The sequence below is a fragment of the Globicephala melas genome, chromosome 10, assembly GCF_963455315.2.
Source record: "Globicephala melas chromosome 10, mGloMel1.2, whole genome shotgun sequence".
In the NCBI taxonomy this organism is placed as follows: Eukaryota; Metazoa; Chordata; class Mammalia; order Artiodactyla; family Delphinidae; genus Globicephala; species Globicephala melas.
In genome coordinates, this window is record NC_083323.1 from 40,243,809 (window position 1) to 40,264,435 (window position 20,627).

The 20,627-nt window shown below is 37.2% G+C and overlaps 1 protein-coding gene across 5 annotated transcripts in view; it reads right to left on the reverse strand.

Moving 5' to 3' along the window:
- The window catches only part of NAV3 (neuron navigator 3), an 835,795-nt gene that overhangs the window by 222,582 nt on the left and 592,586 nt on the right, over nt 1-20,627 (reverse strand). For all 5 annotated transcript variants that reach the window (XM_030866220.2, XM_060305657.1, XM_030866222.2 and 2 more), the window contains exon 5: nt 2,742-2,814. In XM_030866220.2, coding sequence (XP_030722080.1) covers nt 2,742-2,814 — 73 coding nt within the window. The remainder of the gene's footprint in view (nt 1-2,741; nt 2,815-20,627) is intronic.

Consider the following 20,627-nt stretch of genomic DNA (forward strand, 5'->3'; position numbering starts at 1 on the left):
GAAAGTATTAATTTTCTCCTGTAAACCTGAATGATCTTATTGAAAGAGGTTTTTTTAACTTCTTATTTTATTACTATGCATGTTTAATCAATTTAGAAAATCATTTTGGGCATTCATATATTTTTAGGAGATAAATAAAAAGCAAGAGGTTTATGTTAATAAAAGATATCATGTTACACTCCCTAACACCATACACAAAAATAAACTCAAAATGGATTAAAGACCTAAATATAAGACTGGACACTATAAAACTCTTAGAGGAAAACACAGGCAGAACACTCTATGACATAAATCACAGCAAGATCCTTTTGGACCCACCTCATAGATAAATGGAAATAAAAATAAACAAGTGGGACCTAATGAAACTTAAAAGCTTTTGCACAGCCAAGGAAACCATAAACAAGACGAAAAGACAACCCTCAGAATGGGAGAAAATATTTGCAAATGAATCAACGGACAAAGGATTAATCTCCAAAATATACAAGTAGCTCATGCAGCTCAATATCAAAAAAACAAACAACCCAATCCCAAAATGGGCAGAAGATCTAAATAGACATTTCTCCAAAGAAGACATACAGATTGCCAGCAAACACATGAAAGGATGCTCAACATCACTAATCATTAGAGAAATGCAAATCAAAACTACAATGAGGTATCACCTCACACCAGTCAGAACGGCCATCATCAAAAAATCTACAAACAATAAATGCTGGAGATGGTGTGGAGAAAAGGAACCCTCTCGCACTGTTGGTGGGAATGTAAATTGATACAGCCACTATGGAGAACAGTATGGAGGTTCCTTAAAAAACTAAAAACAGAACTACCATATGAACCAGCAATCCTACTACTGGGCATATACCCTGAGAAAACCATAATTCAAAAAGAGTCATGTACCACAATGTTCATTGAAGCCCTATTTACAATAGCCAGGACATGGAACAGCCTAAGTGTCCATCGACAGATGAATGGATAAAGAAGATGTGGCACATGTATACAATGGAATATTACTCAGCCATAAAAAGAAATGAAATTGATGTATTTGTAGTGAAAAGGATGGACCTAGATAGAGTCTGTCATACAGAGTGAAGTAAGTCAGAAAGAGAAAAACAAATACCGTGTGCTAACACATATATATGTAATCTAAAAAAAAAAAAAAAGGTTCTGAGGAACTCAGGGGCAGGACAGGAATAAAGACGCAGACGTAGAGAATGGACTTGAGGACACGGGTTTGGGAGAGAAGGGTAAGCTGGGATAAAGTGAGAGAGTGGAATTGACATATATACACTACTAAATGTAAAATAGCTAGTGGGAAGCAGCTGCATAGCACAGGGAGATCAGCTTGGTGTTTTGTGACTACATAGAGGGGTGGGATAGAGAGGGTGGGAGGGAGAGGCAAAAGGGAGGGGATATGGGGATATATGTATACGTATAGCTGATTCACTTGGTTATACAGTAGAAAGTAACACAACACTGTAAAGCAGTTATACTCCAACAAAGATGTTTTAAAAAAAAAAGAATATGAAAAAATAAAACAAAGCCAAACAAAAAGATGTCATGTTATACGGAAGAGACATAAAACGAATAAATGGTAACATTTCTCACCAACTTTAACCACTTAGAAAGTAAAGTATTACCCTGGAGGATTTTATCAAATTTTATTCTAAGTTAACAGAACCATGAGTTAGATTTGAACATAAGTTTTTTGCCATTAAATATGTAATTTAAGATTAAACATCATGATGACATATACAGATAAAGAATTAAAGAAATTTAAAATTTAAATAGTGAAGAAAAATTGACAAACGTAAATAATTCTAGTACATGTCCATAATATTTCAGAAGTCACACAATTCCTCTTTTTCCAATGGCAGCAAACTTTGAACAGCTTAGAATTGTCTAATATTTCTACTATCTGTGGGGGAAAAAGGCTTTTCAGAGTAAACTGACTGTAGCAGAAACAAGAAGCAACATAAATTGTCAAAAGTGTTTAATCATAAAATTCTAATTAAAAATGGTTGTTGCTGATACAGATCTCAAAGGACTTGGTATTTCATAACTTTAGCAATTGTTTTTTGTTAATAGTACTAAATTGAAAATTTTGCAAAGGCTTCCTAAAAATATATGTGGAAGAAAAAGAAATGCAGAAAAAAAAATAACAGATCTAGTTTTCTTTTTCCACTTTTCTATATTTCAATGTCAGTGATGATCTTTTAAACATTTAATAATTTTAAGGACTTTACAAAGAACAGTTATTAATACTGTTAGTGCTAATTAAGTAAGAACTCCTAATGACTTATTTAAAATTAACAAATATTTAGACTTGGACTACCAACTTGATCAAATTATAGAATTGTTATTGATAAAATATTTGAGCATTAATTACACTATTTTAACTGTATTTATGTCCATCTACTGTATTTATTATCCAGCATTATCTATCTATCCATCCATCTACTTAAGACTCTACAAACACTACCAACTGGTAATAACATAAAGATATTTTGTTAGTATGTCCCCCTCCCATATACTCGGTAATGTAAAGAACAATTTTGGCAAAATCTGGAACATACCTACATAAGGCGTACATTAATAACCATTGAATTTATGTTTCTATTATTTTGGAAACTTTACTGATTTCCTTTCTTGTATTAGGGGCTATGTACTCCCACTTTACATTTCTAGCATTATAAAAAGTCTTTTACAAACATGGATCCATTTGTGACAACTGTGCTTTTTCTTACCTTCAGCAGATAGACCTTGAACATTTACTCCTCTGGCTGCTAGAAAATTAAGGCAGACATCAACATTTTCAATCTGCAACATGAAAAGCAGTGAAAAAGTAACTTAGAAGGTTATTTTTAAATAAATAAATGAGCTAGAATGAAGCCAGAGAGAAAGATAAAGAAAGAATGAATATTTTACATTCATTTCATACTAGAGATCTTTAACCAGAGTTTAACTAGAATTATTTTGGCTAACTGCAGAATGAATATAAAGATTGCATTGTCCGATTCAGTACTTACAAACAATTCATAAAGGCCTGACCAAGAATGGCATTCTTACAGATTAGCAACCCACCTACTTAACATAAAACCAGACTGATTTTGTGCTTCACAAACAAGTCTCAACTAAAGTATCCAAATAGGAGGAGACTCCTGTTTCTGTGAGTTAGAATACTAGGATGTGGGTAACTGAGATTCGAACAGTAATATTTGGTAAGTATGCCAAAAGATAAGGGTTGATATACATGAAAGAAATGAAGCATATTTTCATCCTAAATCATAGAAATTCTTTATTTTAAAAACTGTATTTGTACTTCTACAGTTGCTAATTCTCTGCTTAAATATAGGTATTGCCTTTGTAATTTAAAAGAGTGATGCCACTGCTTTTGAACAGTTCCTTGCAACATGATAGCCAGTGATTAACCATTTAGGGTGAGAAGCAAAAAAAAAAAAAAAAAAAAAGACTAATTTATGTTAATTCATGGGTTGATTTCAGTATTAGTTATGGCATTATGTAGCAAAGTTAAATAGCTAAGACTTTTTAAAAGAATGTAGGAAACTAGAAAGTTCCAATTCTTTGTGAGTCATCTCCCTGGGTTTTGTGGTATTCCATAAATCTTGAAATTCTAAAGTAAATAAGAGATTTAAAGTTAATACTTGGCAAGGTACTGTTTTCTGTCTTATTAAATTCTCATCAAAAGCTATGCAGGAGGACATACAAAGTTTTGCCAATGTCCTCTTTAGCTGAGCTTCATAGGAAGGTCAAAATGTCTGTTAAAGAAAATAAAAAGAAAAAAATATATTCCAGAATCTGTCTTTATAAAATGGACAACTGTTTACGTTCCTTTTTAAATGTAATTTTGTGCAAAATTAAAGTAATAATATCCAATGAGAGGTTCTTTACTTCAAAATGATTGCAGCCAAGGTATACACATTTGCTTTGAGAAAAAAATAACTTCTTGATTCGTTTCAAAATAAGTTTTATTGAAAGAATGATAGAGTTGAAGACGCTGAATGTTACATGACCAAGTGGACCTTCTCGTTCTACTTGTCAACGTCTGAATACCCAAAAAACCTATGGTTCTGGAATCCACTTCAAATTCTTTCTTTCACATTTCACTTTGCTATTAGAAAATAAGATAACATAAAGGAAAGAAAAAGAAAAGTGTAACAAACAGAAGATACTACTGTGTCTACCCAGTGTGTTCTTTAAAAAAATTTTTTTCAGATTGATTAAAAATAAAAGATGCCAAATAATTATTGTGGCCTAATATTAAGACAGAGAATTGAGCTGAGTATTTTTGAATGTTTGCTGCAACAATTATTATTGATATTATTAATTTTACACCAATTATATGAATTTTATAGAAAGTAAGATTTCTGGCCCAAATATATATAATTTACTGCAAAATGTATTTTTATTATACATAAACAGATTAGTTCATTGGAAGACCAAGAAAATATTCATGAACTGTGTCTGTAATTAAGTGTAAAATGGCTTTTTTGGCCATACAGAATAAAACAGAATAAAAAATAAAACTGCTATCTAGATTGGGTATTAGAGACAAACAACTCTCTCTCAATATGCACCATAAATTAGAAAGGGAAATTAAAAGGGTCCTAGTAGAGGAAAGAAAAAAATACTCAAAATATACCTTACATTCCTTTCATATCTATTTATCAGAAGCATTCAACCTTTTGTAATAGTCCTTTACAGTCATTCACTATGAGCACCAACAATTTGAGGTAGTTAATTCTGTTTCCCATCTTACTATAGCAGGTAAGTAACAGCAACAGAATAAGTACTTGAATACAAAATCTCCAGTATGACTATTAAAGGATAGTTCATTACACTTTATTTATTCACCAATTTTTGTTTGGTCATAATTAATTTTCCAACAATGTAACAACATAACAAACATAACTTAAGAAAATAATATCCTCTCCCTACCTAACTCCAAAGTCATCTATAAATTCAATCATGCTTGTTGGTACTACTTACATTTTTTACCCAGCGATGTTATAATAAAAGAAAATGGCTATGAGAAATGTTGTTAAATGTCATTTATATGTTTAGTTTCCTTGTCAGAGGCATACTCTAAAATAATTTGAGAATACTTTCTACCTACATAATAATATATTTTGGTTAATGATTATTTTTATTTTAATAAATTTGAGACATTTGTTTCTCAAAATTCCTGCTTTAAAATAATAGATTGTCCCCTCACATTTCCCAGTTAAATATCTATAAATACTGTTTTAGTTCCTAATTTTTCTGTCATGTCAAACCTCAACTGTTGTTTGAACTAAAAACCTCCAAACATTTTTGAAATCCTAAACAGATAAAAGTGATTTTGCCATCAAATTTATCCAATTAACTGAAGTGAGTTTTATTTTTTCTCAGTATTATTTGAATCATATATCAAATAAGCTATCAAAATTCAAACTGTAATTTTAACAGCTAATAATTTGGGTCAATTTTTAATTAGAATAATTTCATGTACTGAATAAACTAATAAACAACCCAATGCACAGTTACCTAAATATAATGGAAACAAAAGTTTCATAGATCAGTACTTACACTTGCTACATGAAATTGCTTGTGATGCTTTCTGCTAATAACATTGTCTTCTCTTTTCATTAATTAATTAATGCTTTTTAATCTGTATTTAAATATTGGTTAAAATCCACTAGATGAATTTCAGGATCCATTGATGGACAGTAATCCACAATTTGAAAAACACTGCCCTGAAAAGACCAGAGTATTGACACATCTACCGTACCTTTTCTTTTGGGGGGTGGGGGTGGGCATTATACTCAATGACTAATCAGAAAGTGGAAAATTATCCTCACAAGCGAAGTCTCTGCATGGATTTAATTACATCAGTTAACTGGCGCAAAACAAAAACAAAATATTCAAAATACTGGTTATATAATCACATAGTTAATTTTTAGGATGTGTTTAAAAATGGCGCCCTTCTGTTCAAAATCTGAAAAAGAATTTTAACTCTTTTCAATCCCTTTTGTCTAGATACCAAATCATTTTGAAAAGGAAAGCAACTGAGTTGAAATTTGAGTCAATCTTTCATAAGCAATCAGTTATCTGACCAAATTTAAACAACTATTTCAAAATTACTAGGTTATTTAACAAAGTCAATCATTTCTTGATCTCTCTCTCCTCACTCCCTCTATTTGGTTTGCGGGTAAATAGAGATGTTTGTTGAGTTTTCATAGTTTTATTTATTTATTTGTTCATTCAGTTTCTTTTTGTTTGTTTGTTTTTTTTTTTTTTTATGAAGACATGGGTTTAGCGAAGCTCTAAGCCTCTGAGAGACAAGAACTGAATTTTGTTGACTCGTGCACCTTTGGCAGCCTAGCATGGTGTTTGGTGTCTGATAGATGCACAGTACATACTTGAGGAAGAAGGGAGGAAAGGAGTGTTGGCCAATTGGTCCTTGTATTTTTGGAAAAAATGAATCCAAGAAAAAAAAAAGAGAGACAGAGATAGAGACAGAGGAAGACAGAGAGTCATTTGATCCAGCGGCTACATGTTATATTCTCTTTGGGATCTTTTAAAATATACTACTTCCCTGTGTCTGACCCCAGACAATAAGAATCAGAAATTCTGTGAGTTGGGATTGGACATCAGTTTGTTTTCAAATTTTAGCTCCTAATCTCATCTTTAGTCTACCCTCATCTTTACAGATTAAGCAACTGACCTCCAGAGAAAGTCTCACATAAAGATGAGCAGGGCTTCCCTGGTGGCGCAGTGGCTGAGAGTCCGCCTGCCGATGCAGGGGACACGGGTTCGTGCCCCGGTCTGGGAAGATCCCACATGCCACGGAGCGGCTGGGCCCGTGAGCCATGGCCGCTGAGCCTGCGCGTCCGGAGCCTGTGCTCCGCAACGGGAGAGGCCACAACAGTGAGAGACCCGCGTACGGAAAAAAAAAAAAAAAAAAAAGATGAGCAAAGGAAGCTAACAAAAGAGTATATACTATATGATGCTCAATTTATGAAATTCAAGATCAAGACTAAACAATGAAAACAGACATTAGAATAGTGATGAACTTTAGAGGGGTACAGTCTGGAAAGTGGCACAAGGGGAACAGACATTCTAGAAGTATCCTTTGTTTTGATCTGAGTGGTGAGTACACAGGTGTAGAGATATTTAAAATCTATCAGCTATATATTTAAGACTAGAGTATTTTATACACTTTTTATGTTTGCTTTACCTCAAATTCTATTAGAGTATTTATACTCTTCTATGTATGTTTTACTTAAATTAAAAATAAAAATAAAATGATTGGTCCCTCGCTTTGTTGAGAATAGACTCCAGGCATATAAAGATAGAAGTACGGAAACGCATCAGGTAGCTCATGCAAGTAATTCAAGTGAAAGATGATAGTGTTTCAGACAATGGTGGCAGCAGCGAGGTGATGAGAAAGGATCACCTGGATCCGAAAGGATCAGATTCTGGATATACTTTGAAGGAATCTAATGGGAAGGTGTGGCACATAAGAGAGAGCAGTCAAGGATGACGCCAAGGTTTCTGGCCTCGGTAGCCAGGTGGATGACATCTCCAGCCATAAGATGGGAAAAGCCACAGACAGATACAAGGGGTTAATTTCTGGACCTGTTATCTAGTCTCTTAGACACCCAAATGGATGTACAGGCCTTTAGACACACAATCTGGAGTTCAACTGAGAGGTTTTGGAACAGAGATCTAAATTTCAGGGTTATCCTCATACAGAAGGTAATTAAAGCCATGGGGCTAGATTAAATCACGAAGGGCGTGTAGCTATAAAAGAGAAGAGGAACAAACAGTGGGCCTGAGGAGACTCACTGGAAAGAAGAGGAGGAACCAACAGAGGAAATGGAGGAAAAGCAACCAGTGACATGTCACGCAAATTAGGAGAGTATGGGACACAGAAAAGCACCTGAAGAAAGTACATTAACTCCAACGGAGACATGAGCTCTAGCTAAAGCAGCTGGTAAGTAAGATGAGAACTAAGAACTGACTCTTAGATTTAGGATTAAATAAATCAACTGACAAAAGCCTCAATCCTACTATTCCCGGCCTCTCATGCTTGCTGGCACTTGGGCTCTCTCTTTCTCTTTCTCTCTCCCTCTCTGTATATGTATACACACATAGAGAGAGTAAGAGTACCTTAGGCACGCTATCAACAATTGTTGAGGGAATGAATTAACTACACAGGGATAAAATGATGTTTTATGCCTAGATTATTCAAATAAAAAAAGACATAAACAATACTTTATAATACTATTAATAATCAAATTTAGCGTTATCTGCCCAGGCAACTTAGACTTCTGCAGCATCCTAAGCTTCTCCTCTCTAATGCTCATCACACTCATCTACACTGGAGGGATCCAGCATCTCCCCTCTCCCATTTACCCTTCTATGGGAACTTGTTGACATTATATTTTAGGATTGATAGAAATAAATAATTTAAAAGAATTTCCAAAATTGAGGAGCCCATAAAGATCATCTTATCTGACCCTTTTAAATTAAATAATGAGATGAGAAACAGATAATATACATCATTACTCAGAGGACCCAATGAAACTGCACATAACTATGTACATAGTACAATGCACTGCACATAGTAAGAACTCTAATAAACTCAAGAATAAAAAAGTAGCTGTGATTACTGTAACAGTCTTTAATATTAATAGCAGGTGGGCTTCCCTGGTGGCACAGTGGTTGGGAGTCTGCCTGCCAATGCAGGGGACACAGGTTTGAACCCTGGTCCGGGAGGATCCCGCCTGCCACGGAGCAGATGAGCCCATGTGTCACAGCTGCTGAGCCTGCGCTCTAGAGCCCTGCGAGCCACAGCTACTGAAGCCCGCGGGCCACATCTGCTGAGGCCTGCGCGCCTAGAGCCCGTGCTCCTCAATGGGATAAGCCACCGCAATGAGAGGCCCGCGCACCGCAGCGAGGAGTGGCCCCCGTTCGCTGCAACTGGAGGGGGCCCGCGCACAGCAATGAAGACCCAACACAGCCAAAAATAATAAGTAAATAAAATAAATTAAAAAAAATTAATAGCAGGTGGTAGTGGTATAAAATAGCATCATAGCACCTTTTGCTTTTGGTATTACAGCAATTTTTCTGAGAATTATCCACACTGCACAAAACCTGCTTTCCAAACTTTTAATTCAACAGTTTGCACACTTTGCTACACATTAGAATCGCCTGATGAACTTTAAATGTATACATGCCCAATTTACACCATCATCAGTTAAATAAGAATGTCTGTGGAGAGCAGTTATCAAAAACTGTTCAAAGTCCCCAGGTGATTCCAGTTTGCAGCAATGCCTGGAAAACAAAGCTTCCACCTATGCTCTTCAAAGAAAGTAACTGAATATAATTTCAATTTACCCCACGTGCATGCAAGAATTGCACTGTTCACACTGCAGCACTATATTGTCTTTTGTGTATTTGAACCATTATACTATATAATTCATGTGTTTTATACTTATTCCTTTGGTATTAAAATATATATTTGCCTTTGTAGTAGTAATACAAAGAAATCCGTTCTGTTCTTTGGACACCCCATTTCTCATTTGGCTCAGGTAACACTCATATCTGCAGCTCATGGACAACTCCCAGGACTTTTACTTGCCTATTTTATGTCTTGCACTATTTCTTGGGTCCTTCTGTCTGTGGCTTACATTTTATTGGCATGGAACACCTACGTTGCCTCTCTTTTTCCTGCTAAACTTGAGGATGGCTAAATAACTATAAAAATATTGACTGTATACTGAAAATAAAACCAACAGTTTCTAAATTCTAGATACAATCAATACTTTCAGAAGTTTTAAAATGTTTGGGAGTTAAAAAAAAAAATGTTTGGGCACACTGAGCCTTCAGGCTTTTGGATTGTATGAAAATAATGTTATCACAATGGCCTAAACCAAAACACAGTTTTTCTAGAGTAAATAAGTAAATTGATCACTGCGTGTTTTTTTTTTATTGAAGATACTAAATAAATTCAACAGAAGTTGATTCATATTTTTAGACATGAATAATTTCTATAACCAATATTAGTATCTTAAGCAATACCATTTAATTTTATGTTCAATAAATCAAACCATTCACTGATTCATCATTTTTTAAATTATTTTTATTTTTTAGTTTTGGTTTTCAAATTTTTTTTACCATCTTTATTGGAGTATAATTACTTTACCATGTTGTGTTAGCTTCTGCTGTATAATAAAGTGAATCAGCTCTATGTACACATATATCCCCATATCCCCTCCCTCTTGCCTCTCCCTCCCACCCTCTCTATCCCACCCCACTAGGTGGTCACGAAGCACTGAGCTGATCTTCCTGTCCTATGCAGCTGCTTCCCACTAGCTTTCTATTTTACATTTGGTAGTGTGTATATGTCAGTGCCACTCTCTCACTTCATCACAGTTTACCCTTTCCCCGCAAACCCAGGGGGGTATTTTTTAGATTCCATATTTATGTGTTGGCACACAGTATTTGTTTTTCTCTTTCTGACTTACTTCACTCTGTATGACAGACTCTAGGTCCATCCACCTCACTACAAATATATCAATTTCATTTCATTTTATGGCTGAGTAATATTCCATTGTATATATATACCATGTCTTCTTTATCCATTCATCTGTCGATGGACACGTAGGCTGCTGCCATGTCCTCCTGGCTATTGTAAATAGGGCTTCAATGAACATTTTGGTACATGACTCTTTTTGAATTATGTTTTTCTCACGGTATATGCCCAGTAGTAGGATTGCTGGGTCATATGGTAGTTCTGTTTTTAGCTTTTTTTTTTTTTTTTTTTTTTTTTTTGCGGTACGCGGGCCTCTCACTGCTGTGGTCTCTCCCGTTGCGGAGTACAGGCTCTGGATGCGCAGGCTCAGCGGCCATGGCTCACGGGCCCAGCCGCTCCACGGCATGTGGGATCTTCCTGGACCGGAGCACGAACCCGTTTCCCCTGCATCGGCAGGCAGACTCTCAACCACTGCGCCACCAGGGAAGGCCCTGCTTTTAGCTTTTTAAGGAACGTCCATACTGTTTTCAATAGTGGCGTTATCAATCCACATTCCCACCAACAGTGAAAGAGGGTTCCCTTTTCTCCAAACCCTCTCCAGCATTTATTGTTTGTAGATTTTTTGATGATGGCCGTTCTGACCAGTGTGAGGTGATACCACATTGTAGTTTTGATTTGCATTTCTCTAATGATTAGTGATGTTGAGCACCCTTTCATGCGTTTGCTGGCAATCTGTATATGTTCTTTGGAGAAATGTCTATTTAGATATTCTGCCCATTTTTGGATTGGGTTGTTTGTTTTTTTGATATTGAGCTGCATGAGCTGCTTGTATATTTTGGAGATTAATCCTTTGTCAGTTGCTTCATTTGCAAATATTTTCTCCCATTCTGAGGGCTGTCTTTTTGTCTTGTTTATGGTTACCTTGGCTGTGCAAAAGTTTTTAAATTTCATTAGGTCCCATTTGCTTATTTTTGTTTTTATTTCCATTTCTCTAGGAGATGGGTCAAAAAGGATCTTGCTGTGATTTATGTCAAAGAGTATTCTTGGGCTTCCCTGGTGGCGGAGTGATTGAGAGCCCGCCTGCTGATGCAGGGGACACGGGTTCGTGCCTTGGTCTGGGAAGATCCGGCATGCCGCGGAGCGGCTAGGCCCATGAGCCATGGCCGCTGAGCCTGTGTGTCCGGAGCCTGTGCTCCACAACAGGAGAGGCCACAACAGTGAGAGGCCCGTGTACTGCAAAAAAAAAAAAAAAAAAAAAGTGTTTTTCCTATGTTTTCCTCTAAGAGTTTTATAGTGTCTGGCCTTACATTTAGGTCATTAACCCATTGTGATTTTATTATTGTGGATGGTGCTATGAAGTGCTCTAATTTCATTCTTTTACATGTATCTGTCCAGTTTTCCGAGCACCACTTATTGAAGAGGCTGTTTTTTCTCCATTGTATATTCTTGCCTCCTTTGTCAAAGATAAGATGATCATTTGTGCATGGGTTTATATCTGGGCTTTCTCTCCTGTTCCATTGATCTTTATTTCTGTTTTTCTGCCAGTACCATATTGTCTTGATTACTGTAGTTTTGTAGTATAGTCTGAAGTTAGGGAGGCCGATTCCTCCAGCTCCATTTATCTTTCTCAAGATTGCTTTGGCTGTTCAGGGTCTTTTCTGTTTCCATACAAATTGTGAAATTTTTTTTTCTAGTTCTGTGAAAAATGTCATTGGTAGTTTGATAGGGATTGCACTGAATATGCAGATTGCTTTGGGTAGTATAGTCATTTTCACAATGTTGATTCTTCCAATCCAAGAACATGGTATATCTCTCCATCTGTCTGTATCGTCTTTAATTTCTTTCATCAGTGTCTTATAGTTTTCTGCATACAGGTCTTTTGTCTCCTTAGGTAGGTTTATTCCTAGGTATTTTATGCTTTTCGTTGCAATGGTAAATGGGAGCGTTTCCTTAATTTCTCTTTCAGATTTTTCATCATTACTGTATAGGAAAGCATGAGATTTCTGTGCATTAATTTTGTATCCTGCTGCTTCACCAAGTTCACTGATTAGCTCTGGTAGTTTTCTGGTAGAGTCTTTAGGATTCTCTATGTATAGTATCATGTCACTTGCAAACAATGACAGCTTTACTTCTTCTTTTCCGATTTGGATTCCTTTTATTACTTTTTCTTCTCTGATTGCTATGGCTAAAATTTCCAAAACTGAGTTGAATAACAGTGGTGAGAGTGGGCATCCTTGTCTTGTTCCTGGTTTTAGAAGAAATGGTTTCAGTTTTTCACCACTGAGAATGATGTTGGCTGTGGGTTTGTTGTATATGGCCTTTATTATGTTGAGGTAAGTTCCCTCTATGCCTACTTTCTGGAGAGTTTTTATCATAAATCGGTGTTGAATTTTAGCAAAAGCTTTCTCTGCATCTACTGAGATTATCATATGGTTTTTAATCCATCAGTTTGTTAATATGATGTATCACATTGATTGATTTGTGTATACTGAAGAATCCTTGCCTTCCTGGGATAAACCCCACTTGATCATCGTGTATGATCCTTTTGATGTGCTGTTGAATTCTGTTTGCTAGTATTTTATTGAGAATTTTTGCATCTATGTTCATCAGTGATATTGGCCTGTAGTTTTCCTTTTAGGTGACATCTTTGGTTTTGGCATCAGGGTGATGGTGGCCTCGTACAATGAGTTTGGGAGTGTTCCTCCCTCTGCTATATTTTGGAAGAGTTTGAGAAGGATAGGTGATAGCTCTTCTCTAAAAGTTTGACAGAATTCGCCTGTGAAGCCATGTGGTCCAGGGCTTTTGTTTATTGGAAGATTTTTATTCACAGTTTCAATTTCAGTGCCTGTGACTGGTCTCTTTATATTTTCTATTTCTTCCTGGTTCAGTCTCGGAAGGTTGTGCTTTTCTAAGAATTTGTCCATTTCTTCCAGGTTGTTCATTTTATTGGCATAGAGTTGTTTGTAGTAATCTCTCATGACCCTTTGTATTTCTACAGTGTCAGTTGTTACTTCTCCCTTTTCATTTCTAATTCAATTGATTTGAGTCTTCTCCCTTTCTTTTTTGATGCGTCTGGCTAATGTTTTATCAATGTTGTTTACCTTCTCAAAGAACCAGCTTTTAGTTTTATTGATCTTTGCTATTGTTTCCTTCATTTCTTTTTCACTTATTTCTGATCTGATCTTTATGATTTCTTTCCTTCTGCTAACTTTGGATTTTTTTTTGTTCTTCTTTCTCTAATTGCTTTAGGTGTAAGGTTAGGTTATCTGAGATGTTTCGTGTTTCTTGAGCTAGGATTCTACTACTATAAACTTCCCTCTTAGAACTGCTTTTGCTGCATCCCATAGGTTTTGGGTCATCTTCTTTCACTGCCATTTGTTTCTAGGTATTTTTTGATTTCCTCTTTGACTTCTTCAGTGATCTCTTGGTTATTTAGTAGCATATTGTTTAGCCTACATGTGTTTGTATTTTTAGTTTTTTTCTTCCTGGAATTGATATCCAGTCTCATAGCATTGGGGTCAGAAAAAGATACTTGATATGATTTCAATTTTCTTAAATTTAACAAGGCTTCATATGTGACCCAAGTTATGATCTATCCTGGAGAATGTTCCATAAGCACTTGAGAAGAAAGGGTATTCTGTTGTTTTTGGATGGAGTGTCCTGTAAATATCAATTAAATCCGTCTTGTTTAATATGTCATTTAAAGCTGGTGTTTCCTTATTTATTTTCATTTTGGATTATGTGTCCATTGGTGAAAGTGGGGTGTTAAAGTCCCCTACTATGACTGTGTTACTGTCGATTTCCCCTTTTATGGCTATTAGCATTTGCCTTATGTATTGAGGTGCTCCTATGCTGGGTGCATAAATATTTACAAATTGTTGTATCTTCTTGGATTGATCCCTTGATCATTATGTAGTGTCCTTCTCTGTCTCTTGAAATAGTTTTTATTTTAAAGTCTATTTTGTCTGATATGAGAATTGCTACTCCAGCTTTCTTCTGATTTCCATTTGCAGGGAATATCTTTTTCCATCCCCTCACTTTCAGTCTGTATGTGTCTCTAGGTCTGAAGTGGGTCTCTTGTAGACAGCATATATACGGGTCTTCTTTTTGTATCCATTCAGCCAGTCTATGTCTTTTGGTTGGAGCATTTAATCCATTTACATTTAAGGTAGTTATCAATATGTATGTTCCTATTACCATTTTATTAATTGTTTTGGGTTTGTTTTTGTAGGTCTTTTCCTTCTCTTGTGTTTCCTGCCTAGAGAAGTTCCTTTAGCACTTTTTGAAAGCTGGATTTGTGGACCTGAATTCTCTTAACTTTTGCTTGCCTGTAAAGCTTTTAATTTCTCCATTGAATCTGAATGAGATCCTTGCTGGGTAGAATAATCTTGGTTGTAGGTTTTTCCCTTTCATCACTTTAAATATATTCTGCCACTCCCTTCTGGCTTGCAGAGTTTCTGCTGAAAGTTCAGCTGTGAACCTTATGGAGAGTCCCTTGTATGTTATTTGTTGCCTTTCCCTTGCTGCTTTTAACATTTTTTCTTTTTAATTTTTGATAGTTTGATTAATATGTGTCTTGGTGTGTTTCTCCTTGGATTTATCCTGTATGGAACTCTCTGTGCTTCCTGGACTTGACTATTTCCTTTCCCACATTATGGAAGTTTTCAACTATAATCTCTTCAAATATTTTCCAGACCCTTTCTTTTTCTCTTCTTCTTCTGGGATCCCTAAAATTCAAATGTTGGTGTGTTTAATGTTGTCCCAGAGGTCTCTGAGACTGTCCTCAATTCTTTTTCTTCATTCTGCTCTGTGGTAGTTACTTCCAATATTTTATCTTCCAGGTCACTTATCCATTCTCCTGCATCAGTTATCCTGCTATTCATTCCTTCTAGAGAATTTTAAATTTCATTTATTGTGTTGTTCATCATTGTTTGTTTGCTCTTTAGTTCTTCTAGGTCCTTGTTAAACATTTCTTGTATCTTCTCCATTCTATTTCCAAGATTTTGGATCATCTTTACTATCATTACTCTGAATTCTTTTTCAGGTAGACTGCCTATTTCCTCTCATTTGTTTTGTCTGGTGGGTTTTTACCTTGCTCCCCCTCATCTGCTGCATATTTCTCTGTCTTCCCATTTTTCTTAAATTACTGTGTTTGGGGTCTCCTTTTCACAGGCTGAAGGTTCTTAGTTACTGTTTTTTTTGGTGTCTGCCCCCTGTGGGTAAGGTTGGTTCAACGGCTTGTGTAGGCTTCCTGGTGGAGGGGACTGGTGCCCGTGTTGTGGTGGATGAGGTTGGATCTTGTCTTTCTGGTGGGCAGGGCCACGTCTGATGGAGTGTTTTGGGGTGTCTGTGAACTTGGTATGATTTTAGGTAGCATCTCTGCTAATGGGTGGAGTTGTGTTCCTGTCTTGCTAGTTGTTAACATGGGGGGGTCCAGCACTGGAGCTTGCTGGCCGTTGGGTGGAGCTGGGTCTTAGCGTTGAGATGGAGATCTTTGGGGGAGCTCTCATCGACTGATATTACGTGAGGTGTCTGGTGGTCCAGTGTCCTGGACTCGGCTCTCCCACCTCAGAGGCTCAGGCCTGGCATCAGGCTGGAGCACCAAAACCCTGTCAGGCACACAGCTCAGAAGAAAAGGGAGGAAGGAAGAAAGAAAAAAAATAAAAAAATAAACAAAATAAGTTAAAATAAAAAATATTTAAATAAATAAATACATTCATAAATAAAATAAGAAGAGAGCAACCAAACCAATAAACAAATTCACCAATGATAACAAGCGCTAAAAACTATACTAAGGTAAACGTAAGAATCAAAAACAAATCAGTCACAGACAGCAAACCCCAAGTCTACAGTTGCTCCCAAAGTCCACCTCCTCAATTTTGGGATGATTTGTTGTCTATTCAGGTATTCCACAGATGCAGGGTACCTCAAGTTGCTTGTGGAGATTTAATCCGCTGCCCCTGAGGCTGCTGTGAGATTTCCCTTTCTCTTCTTTGTTCACACAGCTCCTGGAGTTCAGCTTTGGTTTTGACCCCACCTCTGCATGTAGTTTGCCCTCAGGCATCTGTTCCCACCCAGATAGAAGGGGGTTAAAGCAGCGGCTGATTAGGGGGCTCTGGCTCACTTAGGCCGGGGGGTAGGGAGGGCTACGGAATGCAGGGCAAGCCTGCGGCTGCAGAGGCCAGCATGACGTTGCAATAGCCTGAGGTGCGCCGTGTGTTCTCCCGGGTAAGTTGTCCCTGGATCATGGCACCCTGGCAGTGGTGGGCTGCACAGTGTCTCGGGGGTGTTTGGATAATGACATGTGCTTGCACACAGGTTTCTTGGTGGTGGCAGCAGCAGCCTTATCATCTCATGCCCGTCTCTGGTGTCCACGCTGATAGCCTCGGCTCGCACCAGTCTCTGGAGCGCATTTAGGCAGTGCTCTGCCTTCTGTGGGCAGACAGGGAAGGAATCCCCTCTCCTCGCGCACCCCGAAACAATGGTCTCTTGCTTCTTAGGCAGGTCCAGACTTTTTCCCGGACTCCCTCCCGGGTAGCTGTGGCGCACTAGCCCCCTTCAGGCTGTGTTCATGCAGCCAACCCCAGTCCTCTCCCTGGGGTCTGACCTCCGAAGCCCAAGCCTCAGCTCCCAGCCCCCGCCCGCCCCGGCAGGTGAGCAGACAAGCCTCTCGGGCTGGTGAGTGCTGGTCAGCACCGATCCTCTGTGCAGAAATCTCTCCACTTTGCCCTCTGCACCCCTGTTGCTGCGCTCTCCTCCATGGCTCTGAAGCTTCCCTCCCGCCCACCCCGTCTTCACCAGTGAAGGGGCTTCCTAGTGTGTGGAAACCTTTCCTCCTTCACAGCTCCCTCCCAGAGGCGCAGGTCCTGTCCCTATTTTTTGTCTCTGTTTTTTCTTTTGCCCTACCCAGGTACGTGGGGAGTTTCTTACCTTTTAGTGAGGTCTGAGGTCTTCTTCCAGCGTTCAGTAGGTGTTCTGTAGGAGCTGTTCCACATGTAGATGTATTTTTGATGTATTTGTGGGGAAGAAAGTGATCTCTATGTCTTACTCCTCTGCCATCTTGAAGGTCTCCAATTCATCATTTATTAAACTTACTTTATGCCTGGAATTGTACTTGGTGCTACAGATATAAATTTCAAGATATAGCCACTATTCTCGTATATTCTAAAGAGCATTGATTTCTTTCCAGTATTTTCCACTATTCCCACAAAGAATGGGAGTCATTTTTCAGAGATTTGATTGTCTGACTTCATAATTGTACATTTATCTTGACCCTTATGAACTTGCTCAGTATGAACATGGCTAATTGTTAAATCACAAATTGGATTTCAAATGAGGAAAACAAGAGTTTTCATTATCTTCACTTATGAAAACTCTAAACAGTCATCATTGTATGCATGCTTTCAAATATTTTTTAAACCTGAGGGTCAATATGTGTTCTCAACATATTAAACACAGACTGTGTATTGCATATATTTGGACTTATTCATTTCAGTGTTCAATGAAGTAGTCCAAAAAAGAGTAGTGTTTTTAATTAGCACAACTCTTTTCTTTTTTCCACTGTCTACAAGAGACTCACTTTATTTATTTATTTTTTATTGGTGTATAGTTGTTTTACAATGTTGCGTTAGTTTCTACTGTACAGTAGAATTCCCTGTGCTATACAGCAGGTTCTCATTAGTTATCTGTTGTATACATATTAGTGTATAGTGTATATATGTCAATCCCAATCTCCCAATTATTGAACTCATGAACTTTAAGTGGCACATTTGATGCCACCCATCCTTTTAGTATTTTTACTACAAAACTAGGATAATCTGTTTTGGAAGATGTAATTGGAGGCATCTTTCACAATATTAACAAAATTATGCCTTGCCTATTCATAGGTTTCTTTCATTTTTACTTACGGATATTTAATGGAAATTACATTCTGAGTGTGATTAGTATCAATTGAGATCAGTTGTGATTAAATTTTAACCATGGCACCAACACTTAACAACAAGTAATCAATTCATTCAGCCACTATTGACTGTTTATTATGGGCAAACAGCTCTACTAGATGGTTAAAGGATGTAAAAATGACTATAAGGTCTTTGCCTTTATGAGCTTTGTGAGCTGTAAAATAGCTGAAGAGATGAAAAAAGATTCATAAATCACCATTACACAAGGCGTAACAGTCCAAAAAAGAATTATAGAGAACACTATAAGGCAGTGAAGAGAATGGATTTATCAGTTTTCACTATGGATCTGGTGAAAGCTTCAAAGAAGAAGTGTCATTTGGATGGCCAGGAGAAGTCTGATTCTGAGAAGGTTAGACAAGCTTCAGAAGGGGGAGCAGCCATGCCCAGCAGAGCAGCTTAGAGCAACACACAACTGCTCAAGAGGATGCCTGAAAACAGACCATGCCAGCCTTTCCTTTCTGCAATTATGTTTACAGAGCTGAATTCGGCCTGGAACTGAAAAGGCTCTGATGCCCCCTGGGATCCTAAAACCACTGCAATATAAAAAGTTAAATAATTGTAAAACAGGTAGTAGGCATAATATTTCAAAGACTGAGTTCTCTCTATAGACACAATGCAGCCTGGTTAGGGCATGTTTGAGGTACTGCTGTGTGAATCATACACAGAGAATGTGTAGAAGAATATAAAGCAAACATAACTTTCATTCTCTCCAATGGTAAGTTCTTTTGGGACCTGTGCTATTTTTAATTAACGATTCTTCCTATTTTTCATGATAAACATACACTGCTAGTATCATTATATACATTAATTACATTTGATTTCAACCAAAAATAAATAGATACGATGGCTCAGTTCGAGCAAAACCCCATCCTATCATAAAATTCAAATAATTATATAGATTTTAGCCAAAGATTTTAATATAATTCTTTCAAATATAAATGTTTGAAGAATTAAAGTAAAATGCAACAGTGTTTTTGCATTGGTTAAATATTCTTAAGATGTTTGCTTTCATTCACTCCATAATGATTATTTATTCATTGAGACATGTCCAAGCCCTTAAAAATATATATAGTCTCACAGGAGAGATAATTCCAATGTAATGTGATGAATGTTATAATCAGAGAAACACAGACTCCTAAAGAAGCATGCAGAACAGTCTATTCATGATCAGAGGTAAAGGGACCAGGAAAGGAGAAAGTTATTAGTAACTAAGACTTCTCTATCATGATTACAAAGATACCTTCTTCTGAAGTTGCCATAATTATAGCATTTTTCCAATGATAAAAGTGTTGATCAGAGAATTAAACTGAGATGTTCAAGGATACACAGAGAGAATATGTGAAAAACAGAGCCTGTATCATTAACTCCCACATTTTTTTTTTTCTGCTTCAAGGGAAGCCTGAGCTAGTCCCTGAAAGGTTAGGAAGGGCTAACCAAATAACAGGATTTGGGGTGAAGTGAACCCAAAGAAGGAGCAATATGTGAACTGCTCAGGGTTGAGAAACGCCATTAGTTAAGGGACTGGGGAATTCAGAATAGCCAGGAATATTAAGAGTTGAACCCCACTTAAATCTTTCTCCACAACATCTTTGTTTATCAATGCGAAAACAGGCCCCTCCAAAGGCTGGTGGCCTTCAGTAGGTTTCAAGAAACTATGCTGGAGGAGAGAACAGCCAGAAAGACTCCAGGAAAAAGTATCTTGAGATCTGGAAAATCTAGCAGCAGAAGACGAGGGCATAGAGATAAACAGGGGCTAGATGTGGAACATCTTCCACGTCTTGCTAAGGGCCTGAGCTTGATAGTAGAGCTCAGGGGACTAATGGTGTGTCTGATGCGAAAGAAATGGTCAGCGTTGCACTGAAGATATCTATTTTATATAACCACACAGTATATACATAGGCTTATAGATAGAAATTAATAAAAGTTTCACAAGTCAATTTCTACCCATTCTATCTGCAATGCACTCTGATTTTTAAAAAGTCTATTTTAGTGTATTTAATTTTAATATGTCATTTGTAAAATATTAACTTCATAACACACTAGGTGAACAGGCTTCACTGTGAGGAACTGGACACTACATGTCAAGAAGAGAAGCACGGGAAATGGTTTGAAAGCCACTTTTTCCTTCA